The sequence below is a fragment of the Electrona antarctica genome, assembly GCF_951216825.1.
Source record: "Electrona antarctica genome assembly, chromosome: 14".
Taxonomy (NCBI): Eukaryota; Metazoa; Chordata; class Actinopteri; order Myctophiformes; family Myctophidae; genus Electrona; species Electrona antarctica.
In genome coordinates this window covers 24567324-24590037 of record NC_136795.1, presented here as the reverse complement: position 1 = coordinate 24590037, position 22714 = coordinate 24567324, and the positions used below count along the sequence as shown (strand labels likewise).

The window sequence follows — 22714 nt, the reverse complement described above, 5'->3', positions numbered from 1 at the left end:
GGGGGTTTCGCTTCGCTTCCAATCGCACTAGATTACGATTCTGTGCAGGTGTGAATGCAATCCGCAGTAAATAAAGGAAATGAAGCAAACAATGGGTGAGGAGCTGAACACAGTTGGAGACGGAGAGGGCATATTTTACGCAGCGCAAAGATGTCCCGTTACCGTGGATAGACGTGGTCGAATGAGCAGACTGAAGCCCTGATCGAAATGAGGACGAGTACATTAATCAATTGCTTAAGGAAACACATAAAAACACTGCAGTGTATTATAGCCTAGAGAATATTCTGTCTGTCTGTCTGTGCGTGCGGTAAACATGGAGTGCTGTCACTGTGTGGGGAGTAGGGACTTACATCTCGATAAACTTGTAAACATTTTGCGCTGCTGTCTGTTAACAGTGCGTGGCTGCGTGCGGAGAGAGAGAGAGAGAGAGAGAGAGGGGGGGGGGGGGGGTCCAGTCCCAGACGGCACGACACATGCACGTTATGAGTATAATTGTATCACCATAGATTCACTGTGTAGGCTAGTTTATGAATGGAACACATTGATAAAGGTCCCCCCTGCTGCGTTTCCAATTGCTGCGGATGACAGTGTGAAGGCAAACCGCAGTAAATTCAATATGCAAGAAGTCCCAATTCTCCTCCCATTCGCATCGAGTCTACCGAAGTATTAGGTGAGAATGTGACCTTAGAGAGGGGGTGAATGAATTTCATGTTCTGCTTTTATCCGTGCTTTTATCCGTTTCTTACTTGAGCTCTCCCATCTTCTTTTTGTCCCCTTTCTTGAGCTCTGCCATCTTTTCTTTCTCTTTCTTTGGCGCTGCCATTTTCCTCTCTTTCTCTCCTTTGAGCGTGTAGCTGCCATCTTCTTGGCAACAGGCTTCTTGGCTTTCATCTTCTTGGGCCCTTTAGCCGCGGTCTGGATCAGAGTGTCTTTTGCTACCACTGCCAGGCTCTTGACCGCAAGCTCAGCGCTGCTGGGGCCAGTCTTCTTGGGTCGTGGAGCTGCTGCCTTCTTGGCCTTGGCTGGAGCTGGAGCTGGAGAGAAGGATGGCCTTTCTGCTGGAGCTGGAGAGAAGGATGGCCTTTCTGCACTAAGTGGCCCTTTCACCACTTTTCTGACAGCTGATTCTTCAGCCAAGTTGCTGCTGATCATGGCATCTTGCTCTGCCTGCATCTCCTGTGACCTCGGACTCGGAGCCTCAGCCTGGTGAGCAAGCTCCTCCTCCACATGTGTCCTCAGACTCGTGAGAAGCAACACAATTCTCACTATCAAATGATGACGACATCATCATGGCCAGTAGCGAAACTACCTGGAAGTGGGCCCCGGTGCAAATATTTTTTGTGGGCCCCCTAAAATATAATAATAATACTAATAATGTGCTGCGGGGGGGGGGGGGGGGGGGTGCGATGCGATGTAAAATGATGCGTAGCGCTTCATTGTACCAAATGCGTCTTTGAACTGTACCTAAGCGATCTGATAGTAAAATATTCAATCAATTTGCATGTTTCACTTTCAATCATTCTGTATCTGTGTATCTGTAGGACTGCAGGGCTGCAGCCTACAGGCTATCAGAAATGACTTTGGACAGATGGAAAAAACTTTAGTTAAACTTGCAGAGTGACATTACTTTACCTGGGTTACATCTTCTGATAGTGCTGACATGACATAATAATCCCATCTAGTGTTTCATTAGCGCGACGGAACGTGACAGAATAGGCTACAGCTGAGCTATGTTGTGCTGCTGACAGGCAGCGCATGAACACAAACACACACGTTGAAACAAGGTGGTAAAAATACCAAGAAGGAGTGGACAGTGATGTCACTGTTATGCAACACGGAAGTAGTATGGACTTGAAGCTGTTTATAAACAAGTTATCAGTGACATCACTGACGAATCCTTGGTGTTACTCTTCCTGCGACCGATAGCCCCTGAAACCAGGCTTTCACCGTCGTCCTGACTCTTTTTTTTCCTTTTTCTTCCCCTTCATGGGCCCCTTGGGGGCGCTGGGCCCCGGTGCATCGCACCGGTTGCACCGTCGATAGTTTCGCTACTGATCATGGCAATGCGCGTCCAACCACCCGTCCCGATTGGCTTCAAAATACCTTTGTCTATGGTAGTCAATTATCTTCTGAATAGGTACTGGAGGTTCATCATTCAACCAGTCATCCATGTTACAGTCTTGTGACTCTTGTCCAAAACACGCAAAGTCTGTTAAAGCTTGTTCAATGCATTGGACTTAAGTTTGTAACGGCGGGCGACAGCCATGTGCCACTGAAACATACCACACACTTGATCGTCCGTCAGTGTTGGAGGGATGCGAGTGCCGTGCAGTCCGGTCCCGATCGCTGGTGCTGGCTGCTGCGTGAGCCTTGACCACCTGTATTTACTTAGAACAAGATAATAAAGATGACCTTGAATTTGACCGTGGGAAGTTAGCGCCACTGCATTAGCAATGATTAGATGAGGTCAAGATTAGGTCAAGATTACTTGGACCCCCAGCCAAAGGAGTCCATTTGGTTCCACGTACACTCTCTGAGTCATTTCCATTTGTTTCCATTTGTACAGACTTGTAGATATTATGTTATTGTTCTATAATGGAAGTGAATGGTGGTCAGATTGGACTGAAACCTTACCCAAGGACTCATGTGTCATAGATACAGTATAAGATACAACATAGAGCCGAGTCGTCTATAAGAGAGTCATGAAGAACATGAAGGGTCACACCCATACAGGAGCCATGACCTTTCTTGTCCTGTTTGGATTTTCTTTTGTTTTTTAATGGGTTGTATTTGCCTGTTGTTGTTAATGGTCCTGGCTGCCAGTTCCCAACTGAGGTCGTGTAAGAGTTCAGACTGCTCCAGATCGTACTGAATAACTGCTAGTTTGCATATCGTCTTCAGACTAGGACTCAAGTACAATATGTACAGGTCATCATTGGATCCTCCAAAGACGATGATGCGATCTCCCACCATGCAACAGAACATGCTACGAATTGAACTCGGGCCTTTCCCTTGGGCTCAACCTTCTTCCAGCATAAGCTCTCTGGGTTGAATTTCCACAGATCATTTAAGTCCTGGTCAAATGTGTTGCACCCAAATAATGGTGGCAGAGTAATCTGATGAAGCAGGTGGTGGAGTGCCTCTGGTGTTAATTAAAGTCCAGACCAGTGTGGTGGTGTCCAACTTGTAGATGTCATTAGTGTGTTCAGTCTTTGTCCATCCTCCATAGATATACATGAACTTCCCCAAACAACCTTTAACTTGAACCATCTGTAGGCGTCCACATCAAATGCATAAAGCACATTGCAGTAAGGAAACCCTCCCCAGATGTAGATGGTATCTTCTATCACTACAGCTGTGTGGCCCATGCGTCTGGAGGGAACCTCAAGGTGATCTCTTTCATTTGTCACTGGTGGCAACGTCCTCCAACCTAAAGACACTGTGTTGAAAATGTGAACCTTAATCTGATCGAACCATTAAAAAGCAGTATGTGTCCACTGTCACAGCAGAAGACCAAAGAGATCTCACTCTCTTTGATCCTTTCAGGTGAACTGTCCAGCACAACATTTAATTCTCACATGCAGCCAACCAGAAAGGGCTGAAGAGACGGTTGAGTTCTGTATGTCTTCAATGTCGAAAGAGAAAGTATCTCTGTGCTACTCTGAGCTCAATGGTCCACCGCTTCTCCTTTTGTGTCTGAACTTGGCTCTTTAATATTGTGCTTAGGAGGATGCTTATGTCACCTTGCTCATGTCACAATGACTCAACCATAACCATATATCGAGTTCCCAGTGCAGACATCAGATCCAAACAAAACGTGTCAGCATGACATCAGACTCAAACGAATCAATTGGTTTGTAGTTCACATATCTCGATTATACTGTGCAACCAAACCGACCAACTTCAAACTTGGCGTTGAGTTAAATGGTAAATGGTAAATGGTGCATTTATAGATTGTGCATTACATTGTGCATTACATTCACCCATTCACACATACACATTCATACACTGATGGCGGCGGAAATCATGCAAAGAACCACATCAGGAGCAATTAGGGGTTCTTGCTCAAGGACACTTCGACACTAACTCTGGGGGAGCCCGGGGCGAACTGGAAACCTTGCGGTTACCATCCAGCCACTCTACCCCTGAGCCACCGCTGCCCTCAGTTGATCAGAGTTGATCAGAAAGGCGTTGTCCATAAATGCTGAACTGACCGATAAGGATGCCCATATACTGTATAGGCATATAATATGGAGATCAGGTTGTCAGAGCCACATCTGACCGCTATGGACATATTTGGGCATATACTGATGACGTCAGGGATCTCCATAAATGGGCATAACATTGACAAGGACAGACAGATACAGAGCAGTCTTGTCAGCGGCAGGAAAGAGCTTACTTGGGCTGGCAGATGCCTGCTTTGCCTCTACAGTGCCTATACGCTTCTAGTACAACATTACAAGGCCTAATGCATAACCGTGGTGGGGGGCATGCATCCCCAATTTTCATTGTTCCCAACTTGTATAGTTCTCGAGTGGATCGGTGCCCAGCGGGAGAGAATGGAGGGAAGGGAAAAGATGGCATTAATTATAATGGATGAATTTACGTAATTAAAACACATGGTTTACCTCCTACCTAAGTCAATTTAGCTTGATTGTTCCCTTTAAGTTTTCCCTGTAGAGCTGAATAGCAGCTGGACCTAATTGTATCTATAAATTAGTTGCATGTGGTGGTAGGTCCCATATGTCCTTATGGTTGCTTTCGTTGTTCATTTAAATTGCTTAGGTAATTGTGTCTGTGTTTGGAAGAACATGTGTTATTCTGCCTGTATTTTGTATACTAGAGTGAAGATAGGATAGGAAACAAGGAGAGAGAGATGGAGAGTGACACACAGCAAAAGTTTTCCGGCTAGGGAATTGAACCCGCAACTTGCTGTCAGGTGTTACATTAGAGCCTATAATGTGGTATGCACCTCAACCACTAGGCCATAGTGTTTTTTAAGTTTTTTATATTTTGACTAACAACAAGCCATATGTTCTATAAGCTATGTTTTTTACCAGCGGCTTGAAAAGCGCTGGTCTATGAATACCCATGAAAACTTCACGACAGATCGACATGCTAGTCATACTGACGCGTAGTTCTGTAGTTCTGATTGGCTGCCTTTCTACGCAACCAGACACTTTTAATGCCATCGTCTAAACGGTCGCGCGAGTGGCGCCGCCGCCATGATGCCTCAGCGCAGCAAAGCAGAGCACACCGGAGCACACCCGCTGATTTAACAGTAACACATTTGAGTCTTAGTCGACTCACTGTAACCGCGGACACCCACGCAGACTACCACGGACCCCCGCGCCGACCTCCGCGCCTCCGCGGGGACCCCTGTGATTTTGACACATATGAGAGATGTTCTTTGTACCTGCCAAGCCAATGTCAACAGTACAACCGACAGCTGTGCGTGAGGTGCAACATATAATGGTTTGTGCTACCTGAGAGTGTACAAATACAACCAAATGGACCCATAACAGTCCATTTGTACAGTCTCAGAGTTTATTGTTATAAAAGGGTCCTTTGGTTCCATTTGTAGTAGGCTAAGAAGGCTACACACTGTCACAGTTACAGAGTCACCTCGTCAGATCCTGATGTTGTTAACTCATTCAGTGGACACCAAAGTGTAGAGGTTGCATTGTGCCATTTTTGGCCATTGTGACAAATACAAGAAAATGAAAATCTGTTATGCACGTCATGTGTAAATAAGTTATTATTATTTATTTTTTAAGGCGTCATTAGGCGTCAGTGCCAACGGGATACATTAAAGAAAGGCGTCAGGAGGCATCACATGGCACTGGGTGTTAACTTGTTTCCACACACATAAATACAGATATTTACATTTCATAGCACAATTCTGTAAGGCAGCCGCTGGTAATTAACTGATAATTGATCAGTTCTTGTTTTTACACTAATACAGCATCGTCTTATGTCAAATATCCTGATTTAATTAATAATATGAACCCTGGTGTACATTTGAAAACAGACAATCTACAACCTCAGTTGTGAGCTTGTAAATCTGCAAATTTCGGGAAAGAGATTTAGCGTAGAGGGAAAAACTAGCATACGTACAGTAGTGTAACCAGAGCCCAGCCCACAAGTTCAAAACTTAGATTTTTCGAAGATTATTAGATCCTGAATATCAGTGATCTAATCCTATTGCTATCTAGTGAATATGAACAGCAAAATAAGGGAGCCGGAGAGTATAGCAAGTTAGAGCCATCATGTCCTTGACATGAAATAGTTTGATAACCACTTTAGTCAGTGGCAGCACAGATGGAAAGATTGTAGGCCTACAAAATGCAACTCTGTGTTCACACACGCACGCACGCACGCACGCACACACACACACACACACACACACGCACACACACGCGCACACACACACACGCACACACACACACGCACACACACACACAGGCGCCTATAAGAGACCACAAGGTGTGTTTTCCTCTTTTGACAAATATGTTTGTTCAAACAATCAAGCAATAATCAATTAATTCATTAAATCAATCAAGCAATACATAAATAATTAATTCAATCAATCAATCACTTAATGAAAGCAGGGAATCACCAAAAATATTTACCGTAAAACATGAAAGGATAGCAGACAATCAAACATCACATGTCAAAAACAGCATAGTTACAGTAGTGCTTCTTACTAGCGCTCATAAAGAGGTCTATTTTTAGCAGTGGGTGCCATGTGGATTTGTGCTATTATCTTTTGAGTTGCTATAAGCTACATCTGTACAGTTCAGCATAGACAGAGTACATGCAGTATGCTAACGCAATAACAGCACGGCAGCAAACATGTTCAGAGTGGGCATACAAAGGCTGAGAATACCTCTGACCTTTGCCAGCCTTGCCAGGTAGGTTTTCCGTTTTTTCCGTTTTCGTTTTTACGTAGTACTTGCATAGATCAGTTGCGTACTTGTTATATTATATTATTATGATTGTTTTATTTATTTTTTGAAAGCCATGGGGATTAGACTGGTAACTCTGAGCTCATGCCGACTTGTATTTTCCACATTGGTATCAAAATGGAATAGAATAGTAAAAAAATTAAGCAAAAGAGCAAATTATAACACAATCCAACACTAAAGCCCGATCTATAGGCTAGGTAGTACAGTATATATAAAACACAAAAATAGAAAATCCACAAGCTTACTTACAACACATGGCGATGCATTGTGAGCTTGTATAGATATGCTTCTTTCCTGAGAATGGAATGTAATCACATCCACAAGGATAGAAATGCTGAATATATGGATATGTAATTTGGCATATAAACGGTTCAATACCATTCACACACATCATTACTATAAGGTACACGGAGAACAGAGCGGAAATCTGTAACTCATTGCATTATTAAGATTATTTTGAACCGTGTATGGTAGAGTAAAAACATAACTAGCACATTTGCAAAACATTATCATTTAGCCTACCAATCTGTAGGAGTATATTCAAATAATAACTATCTGTATGAGTATGTTAATACAATATAACTATAGTACAACAGTGGTAGAGTTAAATATAATGTAGTACATCGTATGGTCGAGTATGTTGGTAAAATATAAGTTGCCTGATTCCTTATTTAGATATTTGATATAATTTGATCATAATAATAACTATATACAAACCCATTGTAACTCCAAACTCCATTTTAACTATGTTAGATTCATCAAAAACACCTATTCTTGGTTCTGGTGACTTATACTGCTCTCCTAGTAGGCCTACATAAGGGGCCATGTTTTATCAATACATTTTTTGGGTATATTATTTCATTTCCTCCAAGTAACAGTATCTCTTATCATCATACGTCATCATAAATCATCTCATGCTGGCCATTCACAATTTGTGTTTACACACTCTTGTCTTCAATGTTTGTGTTTTCACACTTTTGTCTTCAATGTTTGTGTTTACAGACTTTTGTCTTGTCTGCCCTCAAAGTTGGACATAGTAGGGCCAAGCGCTCCTCAAGAACATGCCCCCTCACGTATTAGGACAATAGGCCTATCAGTCACCAGCAGTGTTGCACGCGGTACCATGCCGTCCGTCCAGAGATTTTTCAGGATCACATGCCCGCAAATGCATTGATCAAAAAACACCATTAAGTTCGCACCTGAAAAAAGTTCACAATGGCTACCGACTCCGAGTGACGAGTGTCACACCAGCGTGCATGAAAACATTTGAAGCGAGAAATAGTCTAGACAATGCAGAAAATTTATTTTAATTGATCAACACTTCCTTGTTTTTCGAGGCGACCGAGTTGCGATCGGCTGGCAGACGGAGCGCGTCTGGCTTTCAGAAATTACGTCATATGCCAGCCAAGTCTACTGTATATGGACTTTAATGTTTGTTTAGAGCACTTTACACAAACATACAGGTAACAGCCAAACATATAGTGACAGTCAAGTTTATGGACTTTTAAAGTTTGTTTAAACAAACATTGTTGTTGTTGAGTGAATTGAGGTGCCCCTCAATTCACACAAGTGTGATTTTTTTAACAACGACCATAGCAAACTGACAATTATCCCTTGCATAGTATGTGCAATGATTGGATGTGGTCTCCGCATTGAGACATGGGGATTAGAGTGGTATAGGCAGGCAGGCTATGGTAGATCTATACTGTACAGAAGTAGCCTATAGGACCTATAGATAGGAGACTGATTTTCAAAGTGGGAATGGAACCAAACTCTGAGTGTGCAGATGGAACCAAATTAACCCATGAGACCTGTGGGTAAAATAAAATAAAATAAAATAAAATAAAATAAAATAAAATAAAATAAAATAAAATAAAATAAAATAAAATAAAATAAAATAAAATAAAATAAAATAAAATAAAATAAAATAAAATAAAATAAAATAAAATAAAATAAAATAAAATAAAATAAAATAAAATAAATGCCGGGACCAAAATATTTGGTCCCTTTTGGGGACCCCCTGGAACACTCTTAAGAGACCTGGGGGTCCCCGGACCCCACTTCGAGAACCACTATCCTACCTCATCAAACTTAGTGAAAAGGTCCAGAATGCACCACTGGGTCTCTCTCAAAAACGATACGGATTGCAGTCATTGCACGTTTTAACACTTTTTCCCCTCTCTTGTTTTGGGTGACTGACGGTTGTTACGCAATAGAGTACGTACGCACACACACACACACACACGCACGCACACAAACGGCGTGCGCCTCAGCCGTTTGGTTTGGGATATACGGTGATCACCGCAGCCATCATGGCGCACGGCGACGACGCGACGCGGATGCTGGACGGATTATAAACGGACAGAGTGAGAGAAAGAAAGGGAGAGAGGCGAAAAAACAAGGGAAAAGCACCATGCCAACGCTGGGTGTCTTTATAAAAGGAGCTGTCCTCATTAGCAGGTAAACAACATGCCTGGCATGGCTTGGATAGACTAGGGCTATTTGGCGACACAGTTGTCCAACAGTAGAATTATACTGACCCTTACCACCGAATAGCCTACATATCTACAGGATATGCACGAAGAAAACAACAACATATAGGGTTAATTTATATCTCATTTGTAGATTTGATAAAGGAGTTGTGATCATTATTAGCAGGTAAACAAACAGCAGCGGCCGTACTGGCAAGGATTAATTTGGCGATAGCCTGCATTGTCTATATATAATTATAAGCCTATATTATATCATTGTAAAAATATACATCTATTGGGGTTTTATGTGGAGGAGCCCGAGATATAGGCTTCATTCGTATCTTATCTCAAAGGAGCTGTCATCATTATTAGCAGCAGGTAAACAAACACATGCGGGCCAGTGATACCCTCGTGGTGGTGCTGCCTGGATAATGTGATATAGCTGGAAGAATAGCTGTAATTAATTTCAGACGCGTCTGTGGGGAAAAGACAACGTGACGCCAGTGTCTAGCACAGTGTCCCCTTATAATCGTATTCCATATGAGTTTATGTGGAAATGTTTTCTTTATTCAGAGTGGGCATATAGAAGGAATTGCCTTTCTGCTGGGTCTGCGGATGGACAGTTGGCGGTTCTGAACGGACAGCGACATTTAGTGTATAGCCTATCCTATGCACGATCTTACCCACACCTCACGACCTACACGGACAGTAGTCATGGGCTATATGTATAAACCACTGGTTCTAAAACACTCGGGGACACATTTTAACGGGTCCGTTTATTTCTCCTACGCCCATCTTTCCGGATTTGTGTAGGCCAACACAAACATTGGCTTGTGATTGGCTGTCTCCTGTCTGGCAGATCACCCCATAGTGATGATTTGATTGGCTGAGCAACGTACATATTGAAGATAAAAGTGAGGGCAGAAAATTGAATGACATTTATGATGATTTGATTGGTTGAGCACGGAATGTGATGTATGATGATAAGAGCACCCCTCAAAAGTAAGAATATTTATGAATTACAAACAACTTTAAAAAAACATTTTTTTCAGTAATTTCATGAAGAAACATGTGAGCCCAGTGTCCATGACATCAGAGACACTGGGCTCACTGCTAAAATCTAAAATATCTAAAACCACATATTACACACCCTTTGCAAAAAGGGTGTCCCTTTAATCATATTCCATCATACCGGTATTCAATGGCTTTTGGAGAGAAAAGAGACAGATCCAGGGAAGGTGTGTGTGTGTCTAATGTATATCCATTTGACGCTCGTTTACGCTTGTTCTGCACTGCACTGTCAAATAGGCCTACATCTGGCTTATAGATATGTGTTCAAGCTGTTGTTAATGACTAGGCTACACTTGGTTGGTTGTGTGTAAATTACCTTTATATGTGTTTTATAAATAAAGCACTTTTAGTAGTCCTGGGTTCGATTGTTGCTGGGGACGCTGGGGGCGTGTTCTCTCCTCTGCATCATCAGTGCCCATACCCTGTGGGGTTGGCAAAAGGGCCTTTCTGTGTGGAGTTTGCATGTTCTCCCCGTGTTCCCTGGGTAGGTACTGCCTCCCCCCTGGCCTGATGGAGGGGAAAGGAACTGATAGAATAACGTGTTCCTTACACGTGCTACGTCCAACTGGGGAAACTCCCCCCTGTCAGGTGAAAAGCAGCGGCTTGGACTCCTCATGCATGGAAGGAAGCATGAGGTCAGTCCGTTGCTCTCCACATATTAGCAGATTGTGTGTAGCACCCAGGTTTACATTAGACAATTGACACTGCGGATGAAAGAAATGGGTTACAAAATTGTGGGATAAAAACAATAAAGGGACAATACATTGTCAATATGGGACAATTTCCAATTTCAAGGGACAGAAAACCCTAAACCCTAGATTTAGACCCTATGTTTTGTTCTCTTCTTGACATTTTAAGGCTTGGTGATGATAAGAGGTGGGGGTCACTATTTCGAAGGTGAAATGTGAACTTTGAACTTTGAATGCTAAAGAACTCACCACTGGGTCTCTCTCTCATCTTTAAGCCCAAACCACACCAACAAGCCTTATTATTGTTTGTTTTGGGTGACCGCCCGCTGTTACGCAATAGAGAACGCAACACATGCACGCACGCAGACACACTACCTTGAAAATGAAGCTATTCTACTTCCTCCCAGTGGAGCTGTTCTCATGTCATTGTCTTTCACGGAAATGGGAACGTGGCACCCCAAATCTCGCCTCAAAAATAGCAGAGGTGCTTTTGAGTCCAGCACCGTTTCTTTCAACAATATTGTGGGAGTGTGCATATTATGCTATACCTCTTTCTTTACAGTAGATCTCTCCTCTCCATACAGGACATTGATGGGACCATCGGGAGTTGATCGTGCCGTGTATTCCGTGGAGTTTAACGAGTGTGAGAATGGCCTGGGTAAGTGATCCCTGTTCACTCAAACTGTCACTGTCACAAAAGGGGGGGGGGGGGTGTTAACCTATTGTTTTTGAGTGGTGTAAACCACTCCTACGACTGGCTTTGTTAGTTTACGTGTCTGTCTGTCTGTCTGTCTGTCTGTGCTCAAAAAATGAGCATGGTTGCTACGGTCACCCAGTTCACCCGGGTGTGATTTCATTACGTCAGACATTACGTCAGATCAGAGCTGATCAGGCTATATAAGACCTTACACCACTCAGTTCACACGGGTGTGATTTTTATTTAGTCACAAGCTCTTGTTAATACTTGGTTCAATGATCATAACTTCAACACTTAAAACAAAAAGTAGCAAAAACAGCAGATCTACAAGCTCACAGTGTGTCGCTTTTACAACACGTTGTGAACTTATAGATCGGCTGTATTTGCTACTTTTTTGTGTTCTACCGTGTTACAAAAAAGTTAATTTACAAAGAAGTCGAGATATGGAGATACAAGGTTTCTGCCCAAAAGCAACGCACCACCAGTGGTGGAAAAAATAAATACTCAAATGTTTTAGTTTAATACTGCAATGCAGACTGGTATTCAAAATGTACTTGAGTAAAAGTGTTGGAAGTAAAAGTACTCATTATGTAGAATGTTCTATTAGCAGTGTATAAGAATCTTTTGAATATAGCAGATCTACAAGCTCACAATGTGTCCAAAGGCGTTAATGCATGTTCTTTCCACCACTTCAAACGTCACTGTACGTTGTACTGTACAATGCAGCACGTTTTCCAATGGATTCAATGGATAGACGCTTTATGGTCCTCAAGGGAAATTCACAGGGAATTCTTTTCCACGAGTCGATGTAAAAAAGCAAAGACATGATCCAATGAATCCTGTGAGTCTTATAAAAACACCTTGACACCACAGAGAAGATTAACTACCTAAACCTATATACTACACTGACTGGGGTCCCCCAGGGATATGAATTAGGGCCCCTACTTTCTTTCCTCCTTCTAAAAGCCCAGAAGTGGACTCTGGGCAGTGGTGTAAAGTAGCTAAGTACATTTATTTAAGTTCTGTACTTAATTACATTTTTGAGTTTTGCTTTTTACTTTACTGGAGTATTTCCAATTTTCAGTACTTTTACGTCTACTCCACTACATCTCAGAGGAAAATATTATACTTTTACTTCACTACAATCATTTGAAAACATTGAAAAAGACAATCTACATTAAATGTGTTACCATGTGACACATTGTGAGCTTGTAGATCTGTGTTTTTCAAAACATTTTATACATTTAAAAACTGAAATGGGAAATGGGACCTTCTGCATTATGAGTAGTTTCCACTTTTGGTACTTTAAGTACATTTCACTATAACTCACAACGTGTCGCATTGCGACACATTGTGAGCTTGTAAATCTGTTCTTTTCAAATAGCCAAAGTTTAAATAGGTCTGAGAAGTGGTTTATGTATGTTTTGTAATAATAATCAAAATCTATAAAGTATCTAGTGACTTCAAATAGTTTTCAAATAACTGTAGAGGAGTAAAGGTATAATATTTGTCTCTGAGATGTATGAGGGAATATAAAGTATAGGACATTGGAAATACTCCAGTAAAGTAAAAAATAAAATACCTCAATTACAGTACTGAGAATGTACTTAGCATTTTTAATCCATTTCTCCCAAGCTGAAATATACACAAATATGCAGGCTGTGGCCGTCCGGTGTACACGCACGCACGCCTGCACATGCACATGCACATGCACATGCACATGCACATGCACATGCACATGCACATGCACATGCACATGCACATGCACATGCACATACACACACACACACACACACACGCGCGCGCGCACAGCTTAACGTGCGTCAGGCAAATGACACGGCTCACCGGGCCAGGTGATGACTATGATACTGATGATTATAATAAATGGCATTAACTGTAATAAAGTTACAAATCATGCAGTTTAAACAAATTACACTCCTCGCCCACTGATAACTGCATTGTGTTGACATGCATGGATGTGCTGCCTTTAATGTGCTATATTTGGTGGGGGGAAAGGCTTATCTCTGATGTGATCAGCATGTGAGGGAAGTTTGTTTGTGAAATAACACAAAATAAATGGCGGTTAGGAGTCAGAGTGTAACATACATATATCATTATCAAATATATGCCAACAAATAAAAAACAACTAACTCCATCTGCAAAGTACTTAAGCCAATAAACCAATGTTGGCAAAACAACATCATTTCCATGTAAGTGACTATGCTATGTCCATCAAACATCAGTGGTCGTTGACAGACTGAATTATTAACAGCTTGTAACCTGGGCAGGCTTTTAAATCTATTCACTTTAAAGCCTCACTGTGTTATTTTGTTGGGGTGGTTGTATTATGTCTCCCTGCTCTTCTATTGAGACATTTAGATCATGTCAAAGGTCACAGGATCAGGTCAAAGGTCACAGCTCATATAGTCACAGGTTCTGACATGAACTTTGACCTGATGGCCAAGATTCAATGTATCTCCTGAGCAAGCAAGCCAACGCTATTAGTTCAACAGCAAAAATGTCAGCACTTGAGCAGGAAACAGGGTTCAAATCCGGGGTAGGAAAGTGTGTATAGAAGTGCCACTTCTATGCACACATCTGAATGAGAATTAAATAAATACATAGATTCATTAATTAATAAATAAATAAATACAAATAAAATAAAGCTCCAATTAATCGCCAGAGTCTGACATTAGCCTACTATATTGTTATTGTCAGGTGGAAACCTTGTATAACCTTGTAATGATAGGCTATATCTGGGGAAAATAACTGTGTATCGTTAGTGTGTAGTTATAGTTACAAGCTCTTGTTAATACTTGTCATTGGTTCAATACGTTTAAGATACACCAAACCACTTTCACTTTGAAAATGTTTAAAACATAGTGAAAACAGCACATCTACAAGCGTCGCAATATGTTTGCTACTTTTGCACTACATAATAGTACATTCATTTCTGAAAAAACATAAAACAAACATAAAAATGTGGAGATGCAACAACAATTGCATTTGTGTTATATTAGTGTGTTGTCCTCAGCTGTTGTGAAAGAAACACTAATGATGCACGATTGATTGCGGTACCAGATTGTTGTTCTCGCTCACTCTTATTGTGGCTGTGCTTTTTTAAAGGTAATTAGTCAGGTATGCGGGTACTGAGGGCATTGAGGGCAAAGCTACATTTACAATTTTGAATGTCAATTCCATTTTCAGTTGCTTAATTCTGAAGTATTCAAATGTGTTTGTTTTAGGAGGTTTGAAGCTTAGTAGTGACATTGGGATGTTGGAGAACCAAGAGGTGGAATCATATAAAAAGGAGGGCTGAATTAGTCAGTCCTGACTACTGACAGCACTTTTGTTGACAAAAGAGGACATTTCCTCTTTTGTCTACAAAAAGTACATCATCTTTGCTTTGTTGCCATGCTGTCAGTTTGTTGTCAAGAATACAGCCCAAATATGTAACCTCTTCTTTGGTGGAGATTACTATGTCATCAACTCAAATCAACTCGAATGTTTGAAACCAAAAAGAATGGATTCTGTTTTACCAAAGTGTAGTGAAATGTTGTTATCGGTTAGCCAAAAATAAATAAATAATAATAATAATAATAATAATAGTAATTGTAATAATAAATAAATATTGGCGGCCAAATACATATCATGAAAGTTTGGGGGTCCTTGACATGAAAATAGTTTGAGAACCACTGATTTTGTGCAAAAACAGGGACCTCTGTTGGCCTATTAGCACCCCCTAAGGGTCAGATTAAGAGTGAGGATTTTTAGCAGCGGTATGTCGGGGGAGGGGAGGGGAGGGGGAGTGAGGGGGAAATGGGTCACCTAGCAAAGCCCCAAGCCCTTTAGCCCTGTCTGGGTTAATAACACTCAGCTCTTGTTGTGTTCAACCTTTGACTTATGCAATCCAAATCCTCAGTGTTCATTTAACTCTCAGAGCATACAAATGGAACCAAATGGATCTGTTTGGTTTCATTTGTACACCCTCAGAGTTACATTTGGTCAGGTAGGATGGCAGAGGATTTGACTCTCTCTCCCTCCCTCCCTATACCTCTCTCTCTCTCTCTCTCTCTCTCTCTCTCTCTCTCTCTCTCTCGCGTGCGTGCGTGCGTGCGTGCGTGCGTGCGTGCGTGCGTGCGTGCGTGCGGATTCATATAGGAGTGCTTTATGTGTGGATTAGCATTATATACATTCAATCTGAAATAGTACATCAAATGCAATACAGGCTGCTCAAAAGTAAATAGCCCTAAATTATAGCTCAGTGTAGAATTGGCCTATAGTGAATGTGATAGGCTACAATAAAATAAAATATCTAGGCAATTTTACTCATATGGATCAACTATATGAGTTAAACTGATGGTTTAAATAGTACAAATTTGTCCATAAGTTCTTATATGACGCGATCTAAGATTCCCATATGGGGATTCCAATACAAAAAAGTAATGCCGTGACCGAGGAGTAGTTGGAGTGAGGTCAGGACTTGGGTATCCTCTATGCCTCCCTGCTAGTGGGAGTGACGTCAGGACTTGGGTACTCTATGCCTCCCTGCTAGTGGGAGTGACGTCAGGACTTGGGTACTCTATGCCTCCCTGCTAGTAGTGGGAGTGACGTCAGGACTTGGGTACTCTATGCCTCCCTGCTTGACACTCAGCATCAAGGGTTGGATTGGCGTATAAGTCCCGGCTGCGACATAGCGTCATGTCCTTGGGGTGTGCTTGTACATCAAGCTGCCTCCTGCCCTATTGGAGCCTCTTACTAATGCAGCGGAAATAGCAGATCTACAAGACTCACAATGCGTCACATTGCGTGCGCGCATGTGTGTGTGTAGTTTTGTTATGTTTTGTTAACATCTTAAAGTGTGTTTTAACAAGAGCTTGTGACTAAATAATAAACTACATGGGGATTGCATATAGTTGAAACAGACGTTCTTGTCCCCCACACTTCCTGAACAGTTTTGGACATACACGGTTTTCTGCGTGACAGCTAAATGATATAGTGTGCTTTCTAAAGGCGTTGTATACTTTGATTTTGACAGATTTATTAACCGTACAAACACATACTCTACCGGTACAGACACATAAAACATGGATCTTTTTTAAATGAAAGCCTGCCACAGAGAGATAAAGTCTAAAAAAACACATAACACTGCCAGTGTGTGTGTGTGTGCGTGCGTGCGTGCGTGCGTGCGTGGACGTGCTAACCCATCTAGAGCAAAGCCAATTTTCAGGTGAGAGACATAAGCTGCTTAAATGGATCCAGCCGCAGCACACGTGAAAAAACATGCAACCTGTCAAAACACAACCTGCACTATAGTCTCATTTCTACACCGTCATACTGTCGCTATCGACAAACAAACAACCTAACATGTGCCATGTCTTACCCGTATATAGCGGGTTTAGAACCTTCCATAAACGGTTTATTGCGGCCACACAATCCACTATACATTTTGCCGACTCCTATATTTGCGGGTGGAGGTGTGTTTGTGGGTGTGTTGATGCACTTTCCTTGAAATTGCTATCTTGCCCACACACTGGCACACAGGTTTAGGACAGCGGAAAGTGCCTCCTCAAACCACCCGCAATGCGAATTCCGTTTGATAGAAGACGGCACTCCTGAGTTGGAGCTGCCTTGATGCACAATGTTGCAGAACATTCACAGCTCAGAGGTCTCGTTCTGTCTTAACTTATTTGTGTCCATTGTGTTTATCAGGGCCAAATTAGCCATTGGGCCAGTGGGGCCTTGGCCAGGAGCCCTTGGCTCTCAGGGGCCCTTTGAGGAAACTGGATCGCGCGGCACTTGGTTTGAGGCCCTTTATTGGCCATTATTGTGTTAGATTTAGGTCAAAAAGTAAATTCTGCGCGTACATGCGCTAGGGGCCCCCCCAAACACTTACCGGCCCAGGGGCCCTTGTGGGGGTTAATCCGTCCCTGGTGTTTATATAATTGTCTATTCAAAGAAGTTATTTGATTTGTGCCGCATTGTGCGCGATTCTATTTGCTCGTTCGGTATCATCACTCCATTGCGCAGCAAATATTTCATGGATTAGAATAGTATAAGATTCCCCATAATCAGTAACACGTACTGTAGATGATACATACTACAAATGTGGTTTTATTGAAAGGCAATTAACAGCTATATGGTAAGGAAGCAACAGGTGTCATTTCCAATGTTCCAATGCTCCGTACAGGAAGGCTGTTTAATTAATCGGAACTTTGCTTTTCGCTTGATACCGTTTCATACCGAGACAATAATCTTTTTTTAATGCTTCAGATTCGAGCGAGTTATGGCTTAATGAAATGACAAGTGCTCTTGGCTGTTATGCATCCATATGGTTTTGTGTGCGGTGACGGCACAACATTCACAGACAAAAATATGACAATATTTTTGTCTTAGTTTCAGTCATCATAGCTTAGTTATTTAGTTTTTGTCAGTACATAAAGTGGTTGACCTACATTTTCCATCACAGTTTTAGTTTGAACACACTGCTACGCCCCCCCACAGTGGTAACACATTTGACTGGGAACCCCCTTTGTGTGTGTGTGTGTGTGTGTGGGGGGGGTGATCATGTACAGTACTTGGCCTGCTTCTTTTGGGCTTGTTTTCATCGACCTGGCTGCTTGTTTCCCTTGCCATTATGTGACTTGATAAAACCATGGGCTCATGTTCCGAGCATTGTGGGAGGCTGCAGGTGAATTGATTCTGAGCCCAGACAGTAGTTGTACACATCCAACTATTCCCCCTGGGAGGCAAACACCTGGTGATGATGGCATGGGGAAGAACAAAAAAGAACTATACCCTATGACAAGATATAGCTTGAGGAGAGCCATCTGCCTCTCTACTGCATGGTGTGTGTGTGTGTGTGTGTGTGTGTGTGTGTGTGCGTGCGTGCGTGCGTGCGTGCGTGCGTGCGTGCGTGCGTGCGTGCGTGCGTGCGTGTGTGAGAGAGAGACACAGACAGACAGACAGACAGACAGACAGACAGACAGACAGACAGACAGACAGACAGACAGACAGACAGACAGACAGACAACATTTCTTCCCCAACAATAGGCGATGTACAAGCTTGTAGATCGGCTATTTTTGAGCTAACCGTTTCAAGCACACTGGGCAAAACATATAGGTTGAGTGTCTAAACACAAGTACTGCCAGAAGTACCGCCCAAGGAAATCACGTTGAGGCTCTTACAAATCTGTTTTCCATCTCCGTGCATGAAAGAATATGACGGCAGTCCCGCCGCTATAGACATTCTGTGCATTTGGAACTTGTGACAAGGCTTTTCTCCTTGGAGATTAGAAAAGGCTGGGAGCGAGGCTACACTCCAAGTGGTTATAGAATCCTCCTAAATTGGAGCTGTTTCTTGTGCTGATCTTCTTTTTTTCTCTCTACAAGGTGTGTTGTGTTGATCCAACATTCATTTGATGTAACCCTAAGCCTTTATAAGCCTGTTACTGCAGCCATTGTTCACACAGACACTGCTCTTTTGCCAGCTCTCCTTCCTGCCTGCATTTGGCAGCTTGCAAGTGTGTCCACCCCAGTGTTGTTTTCGTTGACTAAAACTAAGACGAAAAATGTTCGTCGACTACCTTTTTTCACTGACGAAAACTAAATGGAAACTAAATGAAAACTAAGCTACGATGACTAAAACTGAAACTAAATATATTGACAATTTCGTCAACAAATAAAAACTAGACTAAAATGTTAGGAAGGGACTAGTGGACAAGAGATCCAGTATAAGTCATTTTACACTTGGTTGCATGCTGAAAATAGCAGATCTACAAGCTCACAACGCGAGTGTGTAAAATCAGCCATTATAAGTGTAAAATCAGCCATTACGACGGCATCAAGGTCCGACAAAATACAAAAATACAAAAGTCCCTGCATGTAGACATATTGTAAGATGTACTTTTTTCCTTCATGGAAAAGTAGTGGAGTCAAAAGTACTGTACAATATGTGTTTTACTAAATACTTAAGTAAAGTACAGGCACTCAAACAATGTACATAAGTATAGTAACTTAGTAAATATACCTAGTTAATTTGCACCAGTGGGTTGTGGAGGTAACAGTTTCCGAAGAGAACGCCAGCCTTGTCTTCCCCAGTCTTTCACTAGCCAGCTCAGACTGGGGAATCCCGAGGCGTTCCAAGGCCAGCATGGAGATCTAGAATCCTCCATCTGGTGGTTGAGTCTGCCCCGTGGCCTCCTCCCAAAACACAGTGCTCCTGGAACACCTCCCTGGGGAACACCTCCCTGGTATGGGGAGGCGTCCAGGAGGCATCCTTATATTGCTGTTGTCGGGCAGAAACCTTGTATCTCCAAGTTTCAATTTAGCATGTTTTTTTTTGTTTTTTTGTTTTTTTATGAATATTGAACCAATTAATAATATGACTAAATAATAACTACATTGGATCCATTGGAACGCATGTTGTTTTAACACTTACTTTTTAACACTTACTTTAACTTACGTTAACTTACTTTATGTAAGTGTTTTGGACTACACAAGGCATGGCTTATCTATAGTCTGCATGCTCTCTGCTGGCCACTGAGTTTGTTTGTGTTCCAAGCCCCACCCCTTTTATGTCAACTATATATTATAAAATAAATGCATGACTATTATCTGTATATACATACAGTATATCTGTCAAAAGGATAAAGCATGTCCTTTTTGTCGATTTATTGTTAATATTCTCACTCAGAAAGATGTACAGCACTAGAAGTAGAAGTAGTTTACAGCGGTATTGTATTCTATATAGGTAGTGCATTGTGGTTTTATGATAATGACAACTGTATATTTTAATTACCAACTAGGGACGAGAGTTGAACATGGTCAATAGCTATAAACTGTACAGTATGTGTACAGTTGCTCATCGGTTTAATTCTCTGTACTGGGACTTTAATTGCAATCGACACAATATCAAATATATAATTTCCCCCTCACTTATGCTCGAGTGTTAGAAAGTGACTCGAGTTTTACATTGAAAGACACTGGTCGACGTAACTTTTCAGCAAATGGGGGGACAAAAATATATGTGTTCCAATTAGGGCATTCACTTCTAGTCATTTTTACTAGTTGACTAGTTGCCTAGTTTACTAGTCGACTAGTTGACTAGTTGTTTAACTACCTATTATGTAAAAGAAAAAAAAGAACAGATTATAATTTTTATTTTTTTTGGAAATAAATATTTGTACATTTAAAAACTGTGTACATTGGTGACTATAACTATAATCTACCTGATCTTGAGGCCTACAAAATCGGGGGAAAGAAATACACTTTTTTTTTTCTTATCAACTAGTCAACTAGTACCAACAAGGTTGACTAGTGGATTTACTAGTCGACTAGTCGACTAGCTTAATGCCCTATAGTTCCAATGGTGTCATTGGTTCAATATTTTTAAAACCCACATACACTCCGTTTTTTATTGGTTTTATTCCTTAATTTTCCAAGTGTTTTTTCCCCTAATACAGTTGTTTTTCTGTGTTGTTTTCTCATGCCCCCATGTAAAGCGTCTTTGGGTATTTAGAAAAGTGGCATATACATTTGAGATATTTGTATTAGTATTATGATTCTTGTGACCTCTTCACACTTTGGAAACAACTTATATAATGACTCCTTTTACTTCTGTGGGTTTAATAATTTGATGCAAATAACCTTTTGTACTTTTATTTAACTGTAGCTTGCTTTTTATTCATTAGTTAGTGGTTTTGGAGGCAAAGCAGCCCTCAGTGCAGTGAGGGCATTTAATGAGAAAGGCGAAACTCTTGGGTTTACCTAAAATCACACTCACATCAGAGCCAAGGATACAGTTACAATGCCTTTATTGTTTGGGGCATAACATTGCAAATTAAAATGCTATAAGCATGAGGCCTTGTCCTTATATGGCTTTTTAATTTGTAAAGTTATGCCCTAAACAATAAAGGCATTGTAACTATGTCGTCGGCTCTGATGCCAGTACGATTCAAAGTAAACCCAAGGGCTTATATTTTGTCTAGGACACTGGCTCACAATGTGGATTCCGGAGACCCCCAGGGGTACTTGAACCCTGTTGAACCCCCTGTGCAACGGTGTCCCTAGTTAAATGATGGATAGTTTGGAAATGGAGCCGTACGGGTCTGCAACTCTAAGAGTGTACAAATGGAACAGGTCCCTTTGGTTCCATTTGTACATAAAACTCATATAGGCTATAGTAATAAAGAATAAGAATCTAAGGTGGGAGATACAGAGAGTGAGACAGACAGAGATAGATTAAATACATCAACCTCTCTCTACAGCAGGACAAAATTAGCCACCCCCTGTTGCTTCTAAAGCCAATTACTGTTAACATCATGTCGGAATGTTAACAGCCAGGAAGTGAGCTAATGGAGGATAAGACACACACACACGTGCGCGCACGCACACACACGCACGCACGCACACACACACACACACACACACACACACACACACACACACACACACACACACACACACACACACACACACACACACACACACACACACACACACACCCAGTGACCCAACAAACTTGCAACAATACATGTGATTGTGAAATTGTGACATTTCACTACAGTGAAATGGGAAACAGTGAATGCAGCCAATCTGCAAGGTGACATTGAGCTTTTTCTGTGAAGCATTACTCCAAATACTTCTGTAATCTATAGTATGGCAAATTACTTTAGTGATTTACAAACTGTGATGACAGGGTGGAAGGGGATTGTGTGTTTGTGTGTGCTTGTGTGGACACAAATGCATGAACATTCATTGGAAAGTAAATAAAAGTGGTGCCTTCTGGTGGCTCAGCCAGTTATTGCACTGACCAAT

The 22714-nt window shown here is 41.7% G+C and overlaps 1 protein-coding gene across 1 annotated transcript in view; it reads left to right on the top strand.

Annotated features, from left to right (window-relative positions):
• LOC306936158 (syntaxin-binding protein 4) overlaps positions 1-22714 on the top strand; it is a gene marked incomplete at its 5' end in the record, with an annotated part of 182299 nt that overhangs the window by 72718 nt on the left and 86867 nt on the right. The window contains one exon of the mRNA XM_079519634.1: positions 11784-11857. Within this exon, the coding sequence (XP_079375760.1) occupies positions 11784-11857 (74 nt within the window). The remainder of the gene's footprint in view (positions 1-11783; positions 11858-22714) is intronic.